The sequence below is a fragment of the Chenopodium album genome, chromosome 24 (genome assembly GCF_948465745.1).
Source record: "Chenopodium album chromosome 24, dcCheAlbu1.1, whole genome shotgun sequence".
Classification (NCBI taxonomy): Eukaryota; Viridiplantae; Streptophyta; class Magnoliopsida; order Caryophyllales; family Amaranthaceae; genus Chenopodium; species Chenopodium album.
The window spans coordinates 14545674-14569304 of record NC_137857.1 but is presented as its reverse complement, the minus strand read 5'-3'; the positions used below and the strand labels follow the sequence as shown (position 1 = coordinate 14569304).

Sequence of the window (23631 nt, the reverse complement as noted above, 5' to 3'; positions counted from 1 at the left end):
AAAAATTATATATAAATTTTTCATTTTTGAATGTAGCTTTGCAATATAACATATATATATATATATATATATATATATATATATATATATATATATATATATATATATATATATATATATATATATATATATATATATATATATAATGCACTAAATGAACTTAGTAATATATAATATTATTAGTATTATCTGTGCTAATTCCGTAATATCATTATATACTGACATATGCTATGTCATGAATATGTATTTATAAGTTGTACTTTTATTAATGTGACATGTGATTAGAAGTCATTGTAATACAGCATTAGTATGCAGTTTTAGCCTATGTAATATATATATTCTTCCCTGTTATATTTTATATTAATGTACAAATTTATAATTTATAATAGTATGAAGTGTAAATATCAATGAGGTTACTATAATATTATGTACTCCCTCCGTCCCAAATTACTTGCAACGGTTTGACTTTTTGCACTATTCACACATCTCCCTTTGACCATCTTTTTTAATTATTATATGAGAGTCAATGTAATCATGTAAGATGTTGTTGGGTCTATTTTAATGTATAGTTTCTTAATATAAACTTTATATAACTTATATAAATATATAATAAAAGATATCAACGGTCAAACATGTGCATCGGCAAGCGTGTCCAGTCAAAATGCTGCAAGTAAACTGGGACAGAGGGAGTATCTAATAGCAACTCATTGTTATACAACATTAATATGTAGTTTTAGCCTATGTGATAGAGAATGAAAAAGGAAGTGGAGTAGCTTGTAACTGCAAGGTAAAATATTTACCCAAAAAGGAAACGTGTCAACTAAAAAGAAACAGAGGTAGTATATATATATATATATATATATATATATATATATATATATATATATATATATATATATATATATATATATATATATATATATATATATATATATAATGTATAAATTTATAATAGTATGAAGTGTGAATATCAATGAATAATTTTAGGTTACTATAATATTATGTATATTGTAGCAACTCATTGCAATACAACATTCATATGTAGTTTTAGCCTCTGATGTTGTATACACACACACACACACACACACACACACACACACACACACACACACACACACACACACATATATATATATATATATATATATATATATATATATATATATATATATATATATATATTATCAATGAATACTTTTAGGTTACTATAATATTATGTATCTAATAGCATATGTGAATTGAATTACTTCGTATTTACCAAAATAATATGTATCGTGATAAAATAAACTACAACTTTTTACATATTCTTAATGGGGCTCTCTAAATCTTTGTAATCAAATGTTACGTATTAGTAGTTAAACGAAATTAAATTAACAAATTAAATCTATCTATATCTATAAGTAATCAAAAACTCTAACTAGAAACGACATATGTTCCCATTTAATTACACTTCTCTATATTATTCTGTAATCCAATTACCGCATGTGTTATTGCATTTATTAATATTTTAAGTCGTCTATTTCTAAGTCGTCTTTCATTAAATTTATACTTCATCTTCACCTCTTCTCTTCAATTCAACTTTTTCCTTTTCTGTTTTTAGTTTTAGCTCCTCCAGGCCACCCCCTTTATTTAAGAGTCCTTTTCCTCGAGGACGTGAAACAAAAAGTAATAAATCTAATATATGTATGTAACGGGGAGTTTTTTTCCGAGGTTTTAGAGAGACGCATAGGATATAATTTTCTTATTGTGCCATGTAAGAATATAAATTTTATTAGTATCTAATAAATTAATAATAGATTATTAAATCTTTTATAATTAAATAATTCATATGGCACGTAAGCAAAATTGACAAAAGTGATTTTAATATTTAAATTATAATTAAACAATTCAAATGTCACGTAAGAAATATTGACGAATGAGAGTTTTAAATTTAAATTAATTAAACATAAAATAAAATATTTTTGATGTTAAGAACTTTATCTAAATATATAACCAATTTTAGCACAGTAATTAAAAAAAATTAATTTAAAAAATCTAGTTATAATCTAAGGACATGATATTATCAATATATATAAGTGGCCTTTTTTTTTATAAAACTAATTTTTTTATAAAACTAATTTTTTTATAAAACTAATAAAGCAAACTATATATTTAACTTCTTATTATTTTACTTTCTTTTATTTACAAACAATGACCGGAGCATCGCCAGAGCCAAAACTAGTTAAGTGATAATAAGTTGTTCTATGCTACGGAGTATATATACATATCTCATTCATGTGTACTACAATTTAAAAAACGCTAGTATAAGCAGTTAATTTGTACATAGTACATGTTGGGATAGGTAAATTTACTAAGTAGCAAATAAATGTGAAATGAATAATACGAAATTAATAAGGTTATATCTAAAAACGATTTACTTTTTACAAGATTAATCAAATGATATGATTTTACTTAAGCATATATGCAAATATACTCCAATATTCTATTTTCTACCATGAATTATAAATTCAAAATTTAGTAACCTTGTACTATTATAATTATTATAATTATTATATAGCGTAGGATAACTATTATTAGCAGTTCTTATTGAAGGATAGCTATGACGTTTATAGTCGTTTTTTAAGATTAATTTGATTTTTACATGATTATTTAGGAACAACTATTTGATAAGTGTCAATTTCTGTACATATAACATAACCTAACAAGTCCATTTGTTTTCGGGGTTTCAGGGTATATATTCTGCAAATTGCTAATATAAAAAGTTAGTTACTATACTCATACTAGTAAACGCTAATATAAATAATTATTTTTTTTTTTTAATAATCAAGGTCGGTGTAGGATTTTTTACTGATTTAATTAGTATCCAATACATTTGAATTTGAACATGATTAATGGAAAAATATGATTTTACTTAAGCAATTGTTATTGTTACTAATTATATATGTATCTTTGTATCATCCAAGAAAGTCGCAAAGACTGAAATTTAATTACCCGTTCAAGTTCAGAATCTAGTTCGAAAATTCGTGGAAATCTTAATACGAGAAACGAATGACATTAATTCAATATAAAGTATAGTTACTATACTCATACTAGTAAACGCTAATATAAATAATTATTTTTTTTGTTAATAATCAAGGTCGGTGTAGGATTTTTTACTGATTTAATTAGTATCCAACACATTTGAATTTGAACATGATTAATGGAAAAATATGATTTTACTTAAACAATTGTTATTGTTACTAATTATATATGTATCTTTATATCATCCAAGAAAGTCGCAAGGACTGAAATTTAATTACCCGTTCAAGTTCAGTATCTAGTTCGTAAATTCGTGGAAATCTTAATACGAGAAACGAATGACATTAATTCAATATAAAGTATATTTTTTCTAAATTGATATCATATACTGGAATGTTCAACCTCAATTGTTGAATCTGGAAAAGCGAGATAGATAAGAACAGTGAAATTCGTTTAATTAAATTAAATACATGTTAGAAATAAATCGATCATGGTGGATTGTTGACTGTTCAAAATCGAATTCGTTTGTCCAATACACATGCTCGGGAAAAGAAAAATTCTTATAACTTCATCTGAGTAACAATTGTCGGCGCTGGATTCCGTAATCTTCACCGGCGTCCTGTTCATCTTCTCCGGCGTCGTGTTCATCTTTTACGGCGACGTTATCATATTAACCTGTTAATGGTTGTGAATCTTGTGATACCATCAATGATAAAATAATAGAATAAAAAAAAAAAAAAAAAAAAACCAAAATTTTAGTGCATTGAATGCAGTTAGGCGCCAAGAAATTTGGCCGGCCATTTTCCCGCTTCCAGCAACTTGTTAGCGCCAATGAGGGTGAATTTTTCCCCCCTAAAATTCCCTCTTCTTTTTTTGGCTCTTGCTTAGGTGGCAGCATCTCATTGGGAATGTATATGGAGCCCACATACAGTGAATGTATGTGTATCACTGTCCGATTTGAGGTACATATGCGTGAAGACTGTAAGTTGTGTTAATTATGCGTAGTATCATGTTAGGAAGTTAAATTTGGTATCAATTACAGTATGAGATTAGTATCATGTTAAGTTGATGTTGTGATAATTTGAATGATTGATTGTTTATTTTCCATGTATTATATATAAGTATGTGAATATGTTGGAATAATTATTATGAGCTTGAGCTTGATACAAGACATGTATTTAATAATCAAAGCTTATGTTTATAGAAAAGAGCTAAAGTTATATTTATTGAGCATGATTGATCACGATGTTATGAACCCATTTATTATTGGAGTTGAGTTAAGAAAGTTTATTTATTTACTCACTCATATTAAGTTGAGCTCAAGTCAAGAAGTTAGTTTATTACTCACTTACATAGTTGAGATTGAGTCAAGAAAGTTATTGGTGCATTTTATGCACCAGGGTAGTAATCGTCGAATTTTGTGCACAAAACTAGACAAGGAACCTTAATTAAATTAAATAGTATGTGCTCACTAATTAATTCAAGAATAAAATAATGGAATTATGTGTTGATTGTTGTTATGTTTGTTCTTGATTTTGATTGGAGTCATCACAAGTAAATTGGTAAATAACGTAAAGTGTAAGAGGATACGACTAAAGCTCTTAGAACGTATACACATTGAGTTTGAGCGCATGGGGGAGTTATGTAGTTTTATATTTGATCATAACTGTTACAAGGGTACAAGACGTTATACTTTCTTTTATTATTAATGGTTTATAATTCTGTTACAAGGTGACATAGCGGGTACCAATTGGGGTAGCTCCTTAATTGGAAGCTCAATATTTTAATGAGCTTTTTTTAAGGAAGGAAACCCGTTCGATGCGTTATTTAAAATATATGTTAATAAATTAAAGTAGAGTCATGAGTCAAAGGTAAGTTGATCTGTGTGTATGGCAAGCATATTTTACTTATTTATTTACTTATTGTTAGGATATTCATGTTAGTGTGATTGTTCTTATTGGTGCATATATACTCAACTTTCGTCGATTCGTACTTTGTTGTTTGTGTTTGGCTTTATTTTTTTTGTATTGACCCTACTATGACCCATTTTTTAAGGCGAGTAGTGAGGTTGAAATAGAAAAAGAAAAGGCGGAAAAAGATGGTTAATGGGTCCCACATGACATCACATTTGAGTTGAGAGTCAAATAGGTGGGAAATTTTGATGTTTTGAAAAATAGTAGGTAGTAAATTTCAAAAAAAAAAAAAAAAAAAAAAAAAAAAAAAAAAAAAAAAAAAACCTGTATGTAGTAATTGCTAAAACAACAACAATTGTAAGTGGTTATTGTCAAATTTTCCTATAAAAAACTTAGCTTATATTAAGCTAATCTCACAAAGATTGACTTAATATAACTAGCAAATGTTGTACAGAGTCTAAAGACGCTAATAATGAGAACAAATAAAAGGTGACAAACGAATTCCTAGCTCAACCACTCTCTAACTTAGGCTTCATCCAAGGCTCTACTAGCCAAATTAGGTAAAAGGAAAAAGAAACAGGTTACCTAACTTAAAAGACTTAAAGAACAACTCCTTTATAACAATTAATCATAAATATACTTACAAAGAAGTCAACTAGCATACTCAAACTAACTTGTGTAGCTTGCTTTACGTTTTTGGTTTACAAACTACGGACGGAATTTTATCAGTATATTTCCTTAAGTTTTCGGTATGCCTTCAGATCGGATACCGGTGAACCCGAGAATCTACCCAACTTCCATTGTTGTAGACCAGGCAACAAGACCTACAGTTCCTTTAGTTCCAAGAAACAGTTCGATTTCATCAGATAAAGGGCACACAATGGGCAACAATCCACCCCCTTATCCACAGTCATTACCGCCTTTTCGTTCTCTTGCTAGACAGCCAAAGGGCCGAAGCTGCTGTTGCAGAGTTATCTGTTGCATATTTTCTTTACTGGCTACCTTCTTACTTGTCGTTGGGATTCTTGCCCTCGTTTTCTTCTTGGTTTTTCATCCAAAAGTTCCTAGCTACTCGGTTGACAGGCTAAGAATAACAGACTTCAGGCTTAACTTGGACCTTAGCCTGTATGCTAGGTTCAACGTGAGGGTAACAGCAAAGAATCCGAATAAAAAGATTGGAATATACTATGAAAAAGGAGGTAAAATGAGTGTTTGGTACAAGAAAACTAACCTGTGTCAAGGGTCGTTTCCAGCATTTTATCAGAGTCCACTTAATACAACAGCAACTGATGTCTCCCTTTCGGGGCAAAACCAGTATGGGAACACGTTGATGCAAGCGTTGCAGCAGCAACAGCAGACGGGAAACATTCCTTTGGAGCTGAAAGTGGATCAACCTGTTTCAATTAAAGTCCAGAGTATGAAGCTTGGGAAAGTGAGGTTTTTGGTTAACTGCCAGTTGACAGTTGATAGCTTGAGCTCCAATAATGCCATTAGTATTAAAGCTAGCAATTGCAAAATCAGAGTGAAACTTTGAATCGATTCATTTTCCTAGATTTCAGCAATTAAGAAATAATGAATTAATCTATATCTTCAATTATTTGTCATTTTTGTTCATGTTATCTCAGCTTTATTTTCTTTCATTTTTTTTCTTCCCAGATTAGTCTCTTGATTTGTATTTGTATACTATAAAAGCTTTTTCTCAACTTATTATAACCTAGTGTCTTTTGTTTACGTAACTGAATATTTTACTATACTCTACGATAACCAAATAAATTATTGTGTTTTATCTTCCCTGTAAATCTGTAATTACTAGACTACACGTTCAAATTGCAAATGAGTTGCCTAGACCGTGGCTAATTGTCTGAATGCTCAACATATATAGGAGCTCGACTCGAGGGCATAAACCCAGAGTATTCTCCATGCAAGATCCACCTTCCTCCATACTAACTCCACCCCTTAAGTCCCCAAACAACCCTTGAACCCTATAAGGTCTAAAATGCACATCATAAATAATTAAATATACAAATTTGGCAACACTGTTACCCGACCATGATCAGCTCTTTTAAAATTGACCAAAACTTTACTGAAGTTGATAAAATTACTTAATGGTTCATACTATATGGTAGACATTGATTATCTTCTACTACCGAGTAGTTTTATTTTGAAAATTTACAGTAGTAATTTCAGCATCTATAATATATATTACGCTGTTGTAAAAAAAAAAAAAAAAAAAAAAAAAAAAAAAAAAAAAAATATATATATATATATATATATATATATATATTACAATATTAAATTCCACTGCATTTCCAGCCAAATAGGGTTTTTTTGCTCTCAGGGAAAAGTTGGTGAATATAACACTCAAGTAATAAAGTGTTTCTTAGAACATAAGATGAAACTTCTTTCGGGCAATGCAATTCTCAATGTTGTTTTATACCAAATGACACTAGCGTAACTAGGTGATGGGCTACATAATTCCCATTTCTCTTCACTAGAGACCAAACAATCGAATCATACTAGGACTACTTGCAAAAGCAATTTCCAACACTGAATCTGAATCAGAAAAATATGAGGCAGGAGCACCGAGGCTAAAGATTATATTCAGAGAGTCAGATTCCAACACAATTTTCTAGAAGCCATGACTGCTCCTAACAGATGACCTTTCCTTCTGCTATTTCAGCTGGCCAATAGGACCTTTATGATATCACCTTTGTTGCAAATTCAACAAAATAAGCAGAAAAGGAACTGGGGGAGGATAAATTTACAGGAAAAGAAAGTATGGCAATATATCTCAACAGGAACATCATACTAACAATCTGCCAAGAGGCTCTGATGAAATAATCAATTATGCACGAAAAGATGGTTGCTTACGAAATATATAATTCTGCAAATTCCACAGTAGGCACTTTTTGTTAAACTGTACAGTACTTCAAGTAAAGCAAGACTAAATGTTACAGCTTACCTTGATTTTGTCAAATTTATCAGCTTTGTCAACTCACCAACATATTTTTCAGCAAGGCAACAATATGCCACAAGAAGTATTGTTGTACAGCAGGGCTAACTCTGCAAACATGCATTACCGAAGAAAAGGGCAATTACGAAGTCTCTTCCCTCTTTCTCTAGCTGCTAGGGATAGATGGAGGCCACACCAACTGGCGTTAGTGTTCAAGAATTAATAACTTCCCTCTAAAGTTTGCAGTTCTTAAGTGCCAAGCATTTGATTGTTACAACCTACAGGAGTGTTGATATAAAAACTAAAAACTCATATGACCAGGCTTTTGATAACAGATGGTAATTATAAACATGATCTAGCAACTTTCTTGAAGTTATTTTGAAATTTCTAGTCACCAACAAGAGCCCGTGGTCTATGTTCAAAAGTGAATAAAGACATTCCAGTTTGGGAGACAGCTCTCACATATCCCATGTTTGCCGTCAAAGTTGGAGCACCCCAATAATCTCCAGTGCCAAAAGTAACCTTATTCTTCATGGCTAGCTTCCTGGTGACTGGTATGGCCATCATGCGTGGTGACGGAGTATCAGGGACAACCCTGTGAGATTATTACCAACTATCAATAAAAACACAATAAACTTTATAGGGAGACACATGCAGATGTTATCAGATGTTTAAAGCACAGAGTTGAAAAGTTTCAGCTATGTATTGATTGAAGTTCACACAATCAACCCCAAAACCACTTAGTGATTGCATAATTGCATTCATCTCACCCTAAACTGAACTAAAACCATTTGACATTAAGATCTGGTCTAACAGTTGTCTGAACTAGTTAGAACTTATCTAAATTTAATTTAGTTGTAAATACAACTCATTAGCCCTAATCTCATCTAAACTTGAATGAACTTACTGAATTAATTTCCGTGCCTAGTTGCTTACATATTGTTAGAGATATGAGATATCGGAAAATATATGTGTGATATATTTTCCGTAGATATCATTAGAAGAATAATATATTTAGGATATTAGTGTTAAGATACTATTGAGTGAATATACCTTTAGGATATATAGTTATGCTAATATATCTTTTAGGAATTTTGTTTCCTATCTTATGAGCGTAGGTTTTGTATAAATACTCTACCTATGAATGAATAATAATAAAGCAATACGAGCCATTCTATTCTCTCTTTCACCCTAATTTGTCATGGTTTCAAGAGCAGGTTAAATCTTCGGGCCGTTCACAAAAAAATTTCCCCTAGTAGGTTGGACAATTAAACCCACCGCTGGGATAAAAATTTAGACAAAAACATATATTTTTAAAAAAATATTTCCGCAAGTACATGAATCAATGAATGCAATTTAAGCATTTGTTGGTAAATATGGTGATGTCTTGATGTAATTTACATCAGCATGCGTGACTTTTGTCACTCTTCAAGTATGGGATGATTTTTTTGTGAGTTGATTCGAGCATGATTTTGCTCCTTTGGATATGAGTGTGGTTTACTCTGAAAGACCATTAAGATATTTGAGTGTGGTATACTCTTGACAAACCAATATTTGATTGGTGCTCGGTTTTGCTCTAAAAAAACCAAAAATTGTTATATTTGCAGGTTCGAAAAGTGTGATGTTCCTACTTGATTGATGACCGATGAGTTCAAAAAATGATGAACGTTCTCATCATTGAAGGAAAAAAATTGAAGGTGACGTCAACAGAGTAGAGTAACTCAATCGCTTCAACAAAGTGAAGAATTTCTATAGGATTAAGTCGGGTGGCTTAAATGGAGAGCGGCCACAGGAGTGTGTTATGTGACCGAAGCATTCCCTTACAGTTGAAGGGAAAATTCTACAGGATTGCCATAAGACCCATGTTACTCTATGGTAGAGGGAGCACATTCAAAAGATGGAAATTATTGTAATGAATGTCTCGGTATGCAAAGTTCTAGGCTTGTTTGTTGCCTTTTTGTTCAAGGGTTTACTAGAAATAATCTACTTAAAATGGTGACATGGAGCTAAAAAAAGTGCAATGCAAGGGTGAAGGGTATGCAGCATAAATGCCTTATCCCCAAAAAAGATAAAAGTCAATGGTATGGCATGGCACTAAACAAAAATGTGATCATGAAGTAGATAAAAGTAGAAGGGCAATTTAGAGCAAATATTTAAAGCATAACAGAAAATCAACAAATACAAGATTCCAATGTATTGTACAGGAGGGGGAAGAGCATAGGTAAAGAAAATTCTTACTTGAGAAGCTTGACCAATTGAGTTGCTCTTGTCTTCTCATTAGGGCCTCCAAACATAGAAACCAACTCCATAAATTCTAAATGAACACTTTTACATACAATGCCCTTTTTGCCAGATAATGCAGAATACATTTCCTCATGGATTGGACTCTCAATTTCAGACTTTGCCTGGGTAAGAAAAGACATGTTTCAACACCATTAGGAGAAACTTTATCTGTGAAAACCCATAGTACATCAATGATGCTAATGAAGTCTTCAATTCAACTGTGCCAGAAAGGCCTAAAGTAAATGCAGGAATTTTTTTTCACATTAAAAGTTCAGCCAATCAGTAAGCTTCTGGATATTATCAATCATGCTACTTATAAAAGTCTTTGTAAGAAAAATATTAGCACCAAGAACACAAAATATGCCCAATTACTTTTTGAACCTAATTGACAAGGACTCAAAATGCAAGGCCATAAATGTATCATACCATAGAAATATTGGAAAAACAAAAACATAATACTAATTTCCTAAACAAATACAATGTTATTCTAACCAGAAATAATCCTCAACTTATGATGACATATCAAGAGCTCCAAGTCTACAGAATTTACGACAAAATATTCTCGTACTTTGGTTGGCCATGGATGTCAGAACATTCTATCTAAGCTAGTCATTAGATTAAAAAAAATAATAATAATAAAATTAAAAAATTAAAAAATAAAAAATAAAAAAAAATAAAAAAAAAAAATCTTAATCCAATGGAAGAAGGAAAATTAGTATCAAAGATATCAAACTGTAATACTATATTGATAAAGAGGGTGATAGTACCAAATACTGGTAGTGTAGTCAGCAAATAATTGACTACTAAATAACTCACAATCATTAAATTTATAAATAAAAAATAATTTAAAATAAAAACATAGTAAATAAATAAAAGGAAAAAAAATCTCTCTTGAGACTTGACACATAGTATCAACTATCAAGTAAATCCTTTATCCTCCACAGAATCTTACGGTTGCCTGTTTCCAATTTCCATAGCATATCACACTATCACAGATAAATTGTAATGGCATCTGCAACATTTATTCTAGGAAAAAAAAATTGAAAAAGGAAAAATTTGACTAAGTCATCCTCAGACTGAAATCAGTTACGAGAGAAAGCCAACAGATATCTGTGCCTCAGCGTAACAGAAAAAAGGAACCAAGTTTCCACCACGTTTTCCAGCTTTTATATGCCTGATCAATTGCAAATTTAAGAGATTCCGTAGAATAGAAAACCAAAATTTGAAACAGAAACCTCTCAAACCCACAATAGAATCCAATGATTCCAATCATCCCACTCATATAAGTTTTAGACATTCCACAATGACCATAAAGTTGTATATGATTTTTTTTCTTCCCCATTATCTGAGTACCCATATAGCAAAGTGATTGACAAAAACATAACCGCTGAAAATGTGTACCCAAAACTTCTTGCTCCACTAGGGCACTAAATCAAGAATTATCCTAGGCTAACCAGCTGCAGATCCAAGACCATGCAGGTTTGCCAGAAAAGTAAAATGCTTGCCTTAAGAAAAGAAACATGTGGCAGTGGCACAGCTTGCGCATGGTTATGCTACTCATCTTTAGTCCATTCTTGTTCAGTAACTACCCCTTTTAGAACAATAAGAGGCAAAATAAAGAACCCAAGCCCTAAGCCTAACTGTTGTGTATTGTGATTTTATCAACCTCATCAACAAAAATTGCTGAGTTTTCAGAAGCTACAATAGGCTAATAGAAAATAAAGAAAATTCTTGCTTGTGTATTGAGCCTAATTGAATATTTCCTGACCACATGAATTTAACAATCAATTTTGAATTTCAAGTTCTCATTTTAAAAGTGTATCTAGTTCTTAATTAATTTGTATTCCCAAATAAGTAGTTTAAGCCAATCAAATTCACTCAAAACATATAAGAATTATAGCAAAAGCCATCCATGGTTTCAACACTAAGGGCCTGTTCACATTTATAAACTGATTGGAACTTAACTGAACTAAACTAAATGAAGCTAAAATGAATATTTTATGAGAGAAGGAAATTAGGAGCTGAACTCAACTAAACTAAACTGATTGGAGCTGAACTAAACTGATTGGAGCTGAACTAAACTAAAATGAAATGAAATTAAGATGAAATGATTAGGCCCTAAATCCATAACAAGTAGCAACTTCACCCAATTGGTTATCCACTTACAAAAGATTTAAAAGAGATTTTTCTCAGGTAAAAAAAGTTTCCACTAAGTGAAAAGAAAGATTTACAAGAATGGGGACCAAGATCAACCAAATCAAGCTAAAAGGTTAAAACTTAAAAGAACTCCTACAGCAATTCAAGGAAAGCCAAGTGTTCCCTAATGAGTAAAAAGAAATGTATATACACAAACTGTCTCATAAAGATGGTAGAGAAGACATTTGACCCCAAATTGCATAAAAATGCAAAACCAAGTTCCATAGCCAAAAATGAAAATGTACTTCACCACACTCCTTAAAGGTGCAACACAAACTACCCCAGCTACACTGGAAAAGCATGTGATAAATACTACATTGATAATGCAACAACACCTGAAACAATGAATCACTACAGGTGCTTTCATAATAAAATAAATAAATAAATAATAAAAAAAAAAAAAAAATATGACTGCAGTCACCCATGACGGTGAGAGGGAAGAAAAAAATAGGACTGAAAGATAGATCTAGTCAGCCTATCCTATGGCAACTGAGATAGAATATTTAAAATAAATAAATAAATAAATAAATAAATAAATAATAAAAAATAAAAAATGACTGCAGTCACCCAGAAAGTACAGAAAATATCAAGTAAAGTAACCAAGCAGGAATTGAAATTTGTCAAGGAAAACATAAGAGATGAGACATAAGAATATACCCTCTGGAATGGAACATGTAAGGATAAAAAGAGTATCCATTCAGCAAGAAAAAATGATAATTTTAGGGAAAGTAACAAGGTACAAAATGAAAATGAAACAAAATATACCTGAGAAATCACGAACTCAGTGTTGTTTTTAAATCGGTGCTTTAGTTCATCCTCCGGTTTTTCCAAAAGCTTTTCAGCACCACCGTTACTTATGCCCGATATAATAGCAATTAATGCTGTTGTATCAAAATTGACTATGTCATAATCTCCTAAGGGGTCTTCTCTTCTGCAAGATGGCAAATCTTCATCATTCAAAGGCCAATCTTTCATGTTCATAATTAGATAATGGAATGAAGATCCCAATTCCAACTCACTGTATGCCTCTGCAAACTCTTCATGAACACCACTAGTACTCAACTCTGCTACACTATCAATGCTTTGACAAGGCTTTGCACATTGATCAACATCCATTATCAGAGTGCATGCCCCTTGATATGATTTTCCAAGAACATTGACCCATTCACCTTCTAATGCATCAGAGAAAACAAAGTCAGAATGTGAAAAATCCAAGTTGAGTCCTCTAAATCCAAAATTCATCAACAGCTTCTCACGAATTGTAACGTCTAGTCCATTTGCGAAGAAGAGAACAATAGAAACAGGCTTCAGTACCAAGGAAAACTGAGCAGTGCTAACTATTTGTTCAATCCGCATTTTCAGACCCTTGTTTCTCCCTGAACTATCCCAAGTAATGTACTTCGGGTTCCGATCAGATACAATAAACCAGGTGGGATTGTTATGGAGACTGCAAACAATATCAACATGTACAGCTTCACATTGTGAATTGGTTTTCTCCCTATGGCCAGTTGTAGGTGACAAAGGAACAGGCTTGCACACACGTGACACTCCCATTATGTATGGCTGTTGAAGTATGTGAACGATGGCCTCAAAATAGCCCACATTACAGCTGCAAAAAGAATGCATTAACCTTCCACTTAATAATGATAACATGAATCTGCTTATCCGAAAGCATAATAATATATTGTATATAATTGTGTGGGTAGATTGCATATAAGATGATGGCTGGATGTAAAAGAAAAGGTGTAAATGATGCCAAACAGTTGACAAAGACATCTCAGCTTTGAAATGAACTTATGATGACATTGACATCTTACACTGACTACTCAATCCATTTGACATTTTGACGTGTTAAGGAAGTTTAGTTTGATGCTGTAATCAATGAATGAAATAAGTCCAAAGCGCACTGAAGCGATTGAAATCCGTGAAAATAAAAAAGAAAAGATTGTGCATCCAGCCCTATGCATGTGGCATTTAAATCGCCTCACCCAGATGAAAAAAAAAAAAAAAAAAAAAAAAAAAAAAAAAAAAGATAATCCCCGGTGCTTACTCGAAACACATCATGTCCATAGTATCCTTAGCAATCCATCACTACAAGCTTCATTCATTTTAAAATCCACTAAAATTCAACCTTCTTAGCTTTATATATTACAGAAAGTACAGTATTACAATCCTCTCCATTGTCAAGTTAGCACCACGGCACCACCACCATATTGTTCCCATATGCCCCCCTTTAGCCAGTTTAAGATATATACAGTCTTATTCTCACAAATAATAAGGCAATTTCCGATATAACCACCTTCTTACAACCAACTACTTCTCTTTTTCCTCATATTAATTGGTAAATCCTCCTTACTAATGTAATTTTGCACAGCCTTTCCCGACAAATACTTGTAAATCAACATATTTCAAAAGTACAACAGTTAAATATTGCATTCAAACAATCCATTTGGTAGTGGGTTATAAATACTGTGATGTTAAGTACAATTTAGCAACTAAAGTAGCAACCTAATGTCAATACTAATGCAATCCCATCTCCAAACTTGTATTTTTCTTCACATATCTCCATTAAACAACTAACACCCACTGACCCACCAATGGCAAGCAATAATACATAGTAATTAAAATTTGTGAATAATAACATTGATTTTTCTTACAAATTTATAAGTATATAAATCATTCTCATCACCATAATTTATAACGGCTTATAAAAAGGGTCTTTGTTAAAATTCATAATGCAATTGACAGTTCGAATGTATTATCTAATGGAATTGACAGAATAATAACGATTACATATGTTAAGCAAATCAAGAAAAGAAAATACAAAACCCAAAAGCAAAAGGCTAAATATATAAAAGAAGGAAAAGAGAAGAAGAAAACCTGAATGATGAAGAAGGGGTGGAAGTAGAACGAGAAAGAAATCTGAGCTCAGAATTGACGAGACGAAGAAGAGTGCCCTTGCAAGAGGCAGTGATTTTGGAGAGTGGCAAGTGCTGGATTCTGTCCAACACTGCTTCGCATCTTCTGGTTGCTTCCATTGATTTGCTTTGGGTCCACCAAACTGGGTTCATAACAGAAACATGTTCATAATCGCAAGGGTTCCTAAATATATATATACCACCTTGTTTCACGTTATTTGCAATTTTTGTCAAAAATATCCACTATTCCCTCCCTTATTTACTAAGCCTATTTTCTATTTTTTATTGGAATTAAGTCACTTAGAGATTTCTTAACAAGATTTAAGGCATGTTCTTATACGTTGAAATTCAGTGAAATTCAGTTCAATTCAGTTCAGTTCAACTCAGTTCAATTCATTTCAGTTCAGTTCAGTTCAGTTCATGTCTAATAATATTACTAATGATATAAAGCCAAATTTCATTCTTTTAAGCTCTTATTACAACGACGATAATAATAATAATAATAATAATAATAATAATAATAATAAATAAATAAATAAATAGTAGTAGTAGTAGTAGTAATAATAATAATAATAATAATAATAATCAATAAATAATAATAATAATAATAATGATAATGATGATGATGATGATGATGATGATGATGATGATAATCAATAAATAATAATAATAATAATAATCAATAAATAGTAATAATAATAATAATCAATCAATCAATAATAATGATAATGATAATAATCAATAAATAAAATAATAGTATATTTTTCTTAAATATTTTAATATGTATATTTGTATATTTACATATGTATAATAATAAATAATCAAAGATCACTAATCCGTAGTTAAATATCACTAATTAATAAGTTCAGTTCAGTTCAGCTCAGCTTAGCTCAGTTCAGTTCAGTCAATGAAAACAGGCCCTTAATTGGTCTTTGTGATAACAATTTGGCAAGTTGGTTTTGGATGCAGATCGGGTCCAATATTATTTCAAGCTTATTCTACAAGCACCTTCAAAAATGTGAACGACTTATGAGAGGATGATTCCGACAAGCAATTATCAGATTGTTCTGTTTTAGAAATCACAATAATGTTCTATTTTGTTTAGTTCAAATCACCTATTATAACTCTTATTGTTCTTTTAGGATGCATGTCCTTTGTAGTTGAAAGTTGGTGACATATTTGTAATTTACAAGTACATCATTTTCTATATTTTATAATTGATGATGTAGATCGATGTCGATTAAATTGGACCTTACGTGGTTTATTTAGATTCATAATCATTGTATTTATTTAGATCGATGTCGATTAAAAGTACATCATTTTCTATATTTTATGGTGCTTCACATTAAAAAAAAATGTAGCGTGGGTAATGGCAGTAGGGTCATATGCTACTTCTGCAATTTTTTTTTAAATAAAATAAAATGCTATTCCTAATCGACGTTAAGATTTTCCGGTTACCAATAATATACTTCCTCCGTTTTCTTTTACTTGCAACATACCTTTTAGGCACGCAGTTTTAGGAGATGATTAGTGAGGGTAGACGAGCGATTTTATCAGTATAATTTTTACATGAAGATTAGAATAGGGTTAAGTATCATTTGTAAAAATTATAATTAATAATTTATCCGTTTACTTTACATAAACCCGACCTCAAAACACGTGCCGCAAGGCTGTGTTGCAAGTAAATAGAAACGGAGGAAGTATATCCATATTGTAACCGGCATAACTTAATGCTAGTTCCGAATAGTATTCTTTCTAACTTGGAATATAAACTCTTTGTAACTGCCGTTAGGTTAAACCAGTTACGAATAGTACGTTATTTGTAACTAACATTAGCCGGTTATGAATAATTTTCGCTAGTTGTAATGGTGGCATTCGCAACCAACAATGTCAGTTACAAAAAGTCGACAATTACAAATAGTATTTTTTTTTTCTACTAGTGGTGACAATTAGATTTTTGTTTAGTATTATAATGTCTATAAAACTGTATTATGTAACACCCTAGAAATTCCTTTCCTTAAAAATACCTGTTTTACTCTTTTTTTAAAATACGAAACAGGAAATTCTAAGACATTACCGCCACCGTGAAAACAGCTAAGGCAATTATCAAAGTCACACAGCGGAAGACTAAATTCAAAACCAACCAAAACAAGTCAACTTAAAAGTAAACCAAACGAAAGTAAAGTTAAAACCAAAGTCAAACGAAGTCAAATTAAATCAACCTACAACTTGGAACCGTTATAGGCCCTTATTAAAACCAAACCAAATCCAAAACTTTGCGTTAGTCTCACACATAACAATAATATCATAAATAATCAAAGCATAAAACACATCATAAACTAATGGAAACTAGCATTATTCGCTCTTCGCTCTTCACTCCTGCCCCGTCATGAATATGCTTCAACACCTGAAAAGTTTATCTCTACTTGTTTCCACTACTCTCCATTAAAAATGGGTCATTATAGGGCCAAGGTAAAGATATGGCCAAAACAAACACACACAATCTGCAAAGCTAAGTACGTAAGCGCAATTAAACACACTAACATGCTTTCACCTATCAACACACACTTACCTCAATGCACCTGTTTACTGGCACACACAACATTCAACAAGACTTTTCTACTAGACACTAAATTATTTATTTAGCATTGACTACGCATCGAACGGGTTTCCCACTCTACCTCCCCCAAATAATTGAGGTTACTGACACGGGAGCTAACCATACCAGCATCAAAACCACACATAGGTGGTGGAATTCCTGCGCATAATAATAATAAAAAGGAATGTACAGCGTCCTGTACTCCAGTAGAAGTTATGGTTAAATATAAACCCCCATAACTCCCCCCATATGTTCATACTCAAGGTATATACGTTCCAAGAGTTTTGGTGCGTAATCTCTTTCAATTTACATTGTTTACAGATTATTAGACTTGGTGATGACTCTCAAACCATAATCATTCAATCAACAATAATTATTCAATCAACCAAACACACCAATTTAATTCTTGAATAATTAGTGACCACATAATATTTAATGTTGAACCCTTTTTAAATATACCTCGGTGTCAAAGACACCTTAAACGCATAAAGACCACAAATCCTATCCCTCGGTGTTGGAAACACCTTAAGTGCACTAAGGCACCAAAAATATAATTTAACCATCGTGTACAAAGACACTTAAATAGCTCTTTCCTCATGCTTAAAGCATCAACAAAATTATATGAAAAATTATATGAATCATGAATAAATTCCTTTTCAATATCTCAAACAAAATTAAACATGTAGTTTAATTAATCATGCATTCTAACATGCCATAAATAAAAGTATGGTTCATACACAACATGCCAAATAATAATTTTTCAACCATTAATCCATCACAAATAAATCATGCTTTCCAAATTTAATCACCAATATCAATAATCCACAATTTCCAATCATAATCTTAGCATGATACTACTTGGGATTAATTAATTCAAGTCTAACATGATACTACATCATCAACATATGTTAAGTAGTACCTCAATTAAGCTCTTAAAATGGCCAAATACACTACAACACCTCTCCAATCAAGTCTCCTACATAAAGGGACAACAATAGTACAATACTACATTAATTACCCTTGTATACACAATTTCCAGCAACTTAAATTCACTTTAGACTACTTAAAATAATCTGAAAATTATAGTAAAACCCTTAATTAAACTCCTCTTAAATGGGTAATTAAGGGTTTGTTTGGCCAAGCTTCCGAAAAACAACTTCTGTTTCCCAGAAGTAGTTTTCCAGATTCTATTTCTAGGGAAACACTTGTAATTGTAAGAAACAAATTTGTTTGGCCCATCAAAAATCAGAAGTGATTCTTAGATTGAGAAACTATTTTACCTTGTTTGGCCCATATCAGGTTTTTTTTTTAAAAAAAAAAAATTATTTGGGAGAATAAACTAGTATTAATTTCTTGTACATTGTTATTAATAGTAGTTTTTTTTTTCTTTTAATTTTTGGTTAGCAAATTGTTTATAATTGCTTGTAAGATAAAATTTTAATTTAAAATTTTGAACAATTCATAAGTCTAAATACTTAGATTTTTAAATTTCATATTAATAATTCATATCCAAAAGTTTCATACGTTCATAATTACAAACATAATGTCTAATATAATTATTCCTAATAAAAGATCCAATAATGTTACAATCAACGACTCATTAGAGAAGTTGCAATATTGTAGCGAATAGACTCCATACTAAAATTATCCATTGATCCATCATGTTCTTCAAGAGTAGTTACCGGGTTGCCTCCAATATCCACATCCCCTTCAACTTCAGGTATATAATAAGGATCTGCATCACATTTATCAAATTCCAAATCTTCAAGCGCATGTCTTCTTATATAGTTATGCATAGCCATAGTAGCTGCAACAAGTTTCTTTTGAGTTTCCAACGGAAAGCTGGGCATAATTGATAATATCCTCCATCTTTTTTTCCAGACACCAAATGTTCTCTCTATAACATTTCTCAACGACGAATGTGAATAATTAAAGACTTCATAGAAACCATTTGGAGGTTGTGTTGAACGACGAAAATCAGGAACATGGTATCGTTCACCTTTGAAAGGAGCCAAAAATCCTTTCATATTCGGATAACCCGCGTCAACAACATAATATTTTCCTGTACATTGTATAATATTAGATAATGACACCATAGTATATAATAATGGTAACGATTATACACATAATAGTTTCATAAATATATACCTTCGGGTGGATGAGGGAAATATTTCTTGGGGTCTTCCATTGCATCCTTTAAGATTCGATTATCATGAACAGATCCCGGCCATCCAGCAACAAAATATGTAAATAACATGTCAAAGTCACAAATTGCTAACACATTTTGTGTAGGGATACCTTTGCGCCCTATGTAAGGGATTTTATCCTCCTCCGAAACAACACATGGAATATGAGTTCCGTCAATGACACCAATACAATCCTTGAAATGTGGCCAATATTTATAATTATTTTGTATCTTGGTTGGAACCTCCTTGAAGTTTGGATTAGAAGGTCTTACAATATCTATAGAAAATCTTGTCATTGCTTCAAGAACTTCATTGAATTTTCTACTTATCGTTTTACCAGAATGTTTAAAGCGATTTTGCATATTACGATTAGATTGAAATTGTGCACATAAATATATATATATTCCGAGTGCTTCTTCAGCAGGCATGGTTCTAGTTGACTTTAATCCATATTTATCCACTAATAATTTTGCAAGACTATAAAACACATGGGGTTCCATTCTTAATATCCTATAACTTTCACCTGGTGTAGATAAAACCTCTTACAACCATTGCCATCCAGAACATAACGAAATCCTAGTAGGTTGTTTACATAAATATTTAAGATAGTATTTGGTAAGTATCGTTACCCCTGTGGCAGCATATAACATCATTTGTTTACCCCTCAGTTATTCTTGAAGTACTAACTCTTCATCGTCTTCTTCTTCGGAGGAGGATTCATCCATTACATCATCATAAGTACTTCCATTTGAACTAATCTGATTTAAAAAAAACAAGGAACCAATTAAAATTGTTTACTTTAAAGTAAACCTTATATAACAAAGCAACTATAAAAAGCTAATATTACTCAAGAAAGTATAATAATAATGATATATAACAAATACTAAGAAAATCAAAATAACTGATATAAATAAGAAAGTTAGTCTGTTACAACACGGTAATTAAAGAGAGTAGCAATAAAAGCATAAATACAATGTTTCATAACAAATAAAAAAAAAAATTAACGTTGAGAAGCTTTTTTCTCCCTTTCCAATTCTTGCTCAAGCCAAACACTCCGTATATTTTCATCATCTCTCTATATTCTCGTTTCACAAATAAACGAGTTCCTAACATATAAAGCTCACTTCCTATTTCAACCCCTGGTGTTGTAGCAAGCAATGTTAGACACTCTCCAATGCTACAACCAGGAAGGTCAGTTCTTTTTGAAGTTACAGTAGCACTAGATTGAGAAAAATTCTCCATCGCACCAACAATACGTTTTAGCTCATTTTGCATGAGCTTAGCTGTGCTAGTTAACTTTAGATTTCTTTCCTTTTTGTGTTTTTTTCCACTTTCTTCCGATGTTGTATTGACTTTGGTCTTGTCAATGCTTTCACTTTCAAATTGTTGAGATACTGTTTCATTGATACTACCATCCATAGTAATATCCACTTGCTCCTCATCTTCTATTTCTTCGTTGCTTATGGTAGACGAGTCTTCTATTTCAGTATCATCTTGTGAATAAGGGTTCCATGAAGTTGTAGCAGAAACGATTATTTTAGCAAACATGATCTCTAACTCTGTTAAATTTTGGATTTCAGCTTCACGAAATTTAGCAACACCCGGACTGGCCTATACAAATAAATAAATGTAATTAGTTACAACTAACTACTTGAAAAAGGAAACGTAGAAATCAGATTATTGTTATGCTCACCTGTTCTTTGAGTGCCCACCACTGATCGGATGCAACAATTGTATTTTTCTCATGATCCCATCCTAACCCTGTCTCCTTTTCTATGAGATTCTTCCATGTAGTGTACTCCGTTTTTAATTTCTCCCACTTGTTTTTTAATTGTTTCTGGTCATACATTTTACCAGACCTTTGTTGGAACTTTATAACCACATTATTCCAACCAATTTTGCTAAAATGAGTGTGTGGTCTATTCCTTGCATGGACCTCTTCAGCACAAACCTCACAAAATATCTTAGTTGTTTCATCAGACCAAGTTGCTTTTGACCTCTTTACTTGTTCGTTAATCTAAAGACAAACAAAGCCATGAAATGTTGTGCATTACGCATAAGCTTCACCAACCATACACACAAAATAACAATGCAATCTGCCTCCCAATGTCACACTTTATAAATTCTACTAGCATTATATTGACAAACCTTACAACAAACAAGCATTTATCATAAAACAATAATTTACCTTAGACATCATATCAACCATTCCACTATCACCATCCAAAATAATTTGGCACCAATACAAGCAATTTGAAAATGAAAGAATCCAATTCGAAAAATTCTAAAACAATTAAGAAAACTTCATAAAACAAAGAAATTGAAATAATTAGTCAAACCTGTTGAAGCTAATAAAAGAAATAAAGAAGAGAAAATAGTTTTAGAGAAACCGAAATAAAATGATGGTCATATTCCACACACTTGTATAAACAGATACATTACATAAGACATCTACCATTCCAAGAAGCTAAAAAAGTAAACAGAATAATAAATTGCTAACTAAGGATATTAGTGAGGAATAAGATCACTTCAAACCTCCATTAAAACACTAGTGCCTATCATAAGAAATGAAGTATCAAACTTATAAAAATTAAAGAAATAAAACTTAAGTACTTAACATATTTTAGGGCTTAAATTATGTAAAATTGATGAGTTATTTACCCCATACTCTTTCATCCAACAACAACATCTCATGATTAGAATGTATAAACATAGCCTACCTAACCTCCCACTAACAACATACTCCTAATTAATTTATCCTCACAGAAAATGGACCCTTTAACAACAACTAGCCATAATTGGTTTGAATCAATCATCCAACAAAACCATGTCATTTGAAATTCACTACGGCACTACCCAAACACTTGTAATATTAATCCTAGTTCATCCAACTCAATTGAATCAAAATTGAAAATACAGAATTTGAAATGAAACGCCTAAATTGAATCAAAATTGAAAATTTCAATACCTAAATTTTGGACCAAATTCACTAACCTCATTGGCAGAACTTCTTGTTCGTGACATATTGGGATGATTTGGATGAGGAGAACCACTGAGATTTATATCTTTCTCCTATTTCAAAATCAATGCAAAGAAATTAGGGTTCTACCCACAAAAGAGAAGAAATTTCCATAAATAAAAAAAAATTAATACCTTATTATTGCTTGGTTGTGTCCTCTTGGGTGGACGAAATGGCGGCGCCGGTGGTCTAGGAGGACCAGATTGCATGTCGTCGGTGATGATTTTTGGCCTTGAGGGTTGAGGGGTTTGTGTTTCAGGAGAGAGAAAGAGCTGATGTTTATGAGAGAGGAGAATAGAGAAGAGGGGTTTCTTTTTTTTAATGGGATATAAGAGGTCTTTTTGTGAAATGTTAAGGATATTTTTGTCCAACAAAAAGTTTCATTAAATGGGAAAATAGCTCCCCGAGAAACTGATGTAGAGAAGCTCAAAATTGGTGCTTCTCATTTTGCCCACTCTAGAAGCTGTTTTGGGCTTCTTGAGAAAGTGTTTCTGTTTTTTAAAAAACCCTTGTTTGGCCCAGTTTCTATTTCTTAGATAAAGAAAC

The 23631-nt window shown here is 31.7% G+C and overlaps 3 protein-coding genes across 4 annotated transcripts; 1 reads left to right on the top strand and 2 right to left on the bottom strand.

Moving 5' to 3' along the window:
• Positions 1 to 5223: 5223 nt before the first annotated feature.
• On the bottom strand, positions 5224 to 15435 carry LOC145611404 (uncharacterized). Of its 2 annotated transcripts, XR_014106378.1 has the most exons (5): positions 15244 to 15435; positions 13129 to 13972; positions 10123 to 10289; positions 7894 to 8479; positions 5224 to 6325 (listed from the first exon to the last, which is right to left on the bottom strand). XR_014106378.1 is itself a non-coding variant. In XM_081666733.1 (4 exons), the coding sequence occupies exons 1-4, from the start codon at positions 15432 to 15434 to the stop codon at positions 8272 to 8274; spliced, it is 1410 nt and encodes a 469-aa protein (XP_081522859.1). In that variant the 5' UTR covers position 15435; the 3' UTR covers positions 7737 to 8271. The 2 variants fall into 2 exon arrangements, 1 of the variants encoding a protein (XP_081522859.1); XM_081666733.1 differs by lacking the exon at positions 5224 to 6325 and having other exon boundaries at positions 7737 to 8479.
• LOC145611405 (NDR1/HIN1-like protein 6) lies at positions 5683 to 6821 on the top strand. The gene has a single exon (XM_081666734.1). It carries the CDS (start codon positions 5683 to 5685, stop codon positions 6463 to 6465), a length of 783 nt encoding a protein of 260 aa, XP_081522860.1. The 3' UTR covers positions 6466 to 6821.
• Positions 15436 to 20734: 5299 nt separating the features above from the next.
• LOC145610587 (uncharacterized) lies at positions 20735 to 23294 on the bottom strand. Its single transcript, XM_081665899.1, has 6 exons — positions 23220 to 23294; positions 23061 to 23138; positions 22255 to 22350; positions 21760 to 22083; positions 21072 to 21677; positions 20735 to 20824 (listed from the first exon to the last, which is right to left on the bottom strand). Exons 1-6 carry the CDS (start codon positions 23292 to 23294, stop codon positions 20735 to 20737), a joined length of 1269 nt encoding a protein of 422 aa, XP_081522025.1.
• Positions 23295 to 23631: the final 337 nt, after the last annotated feature.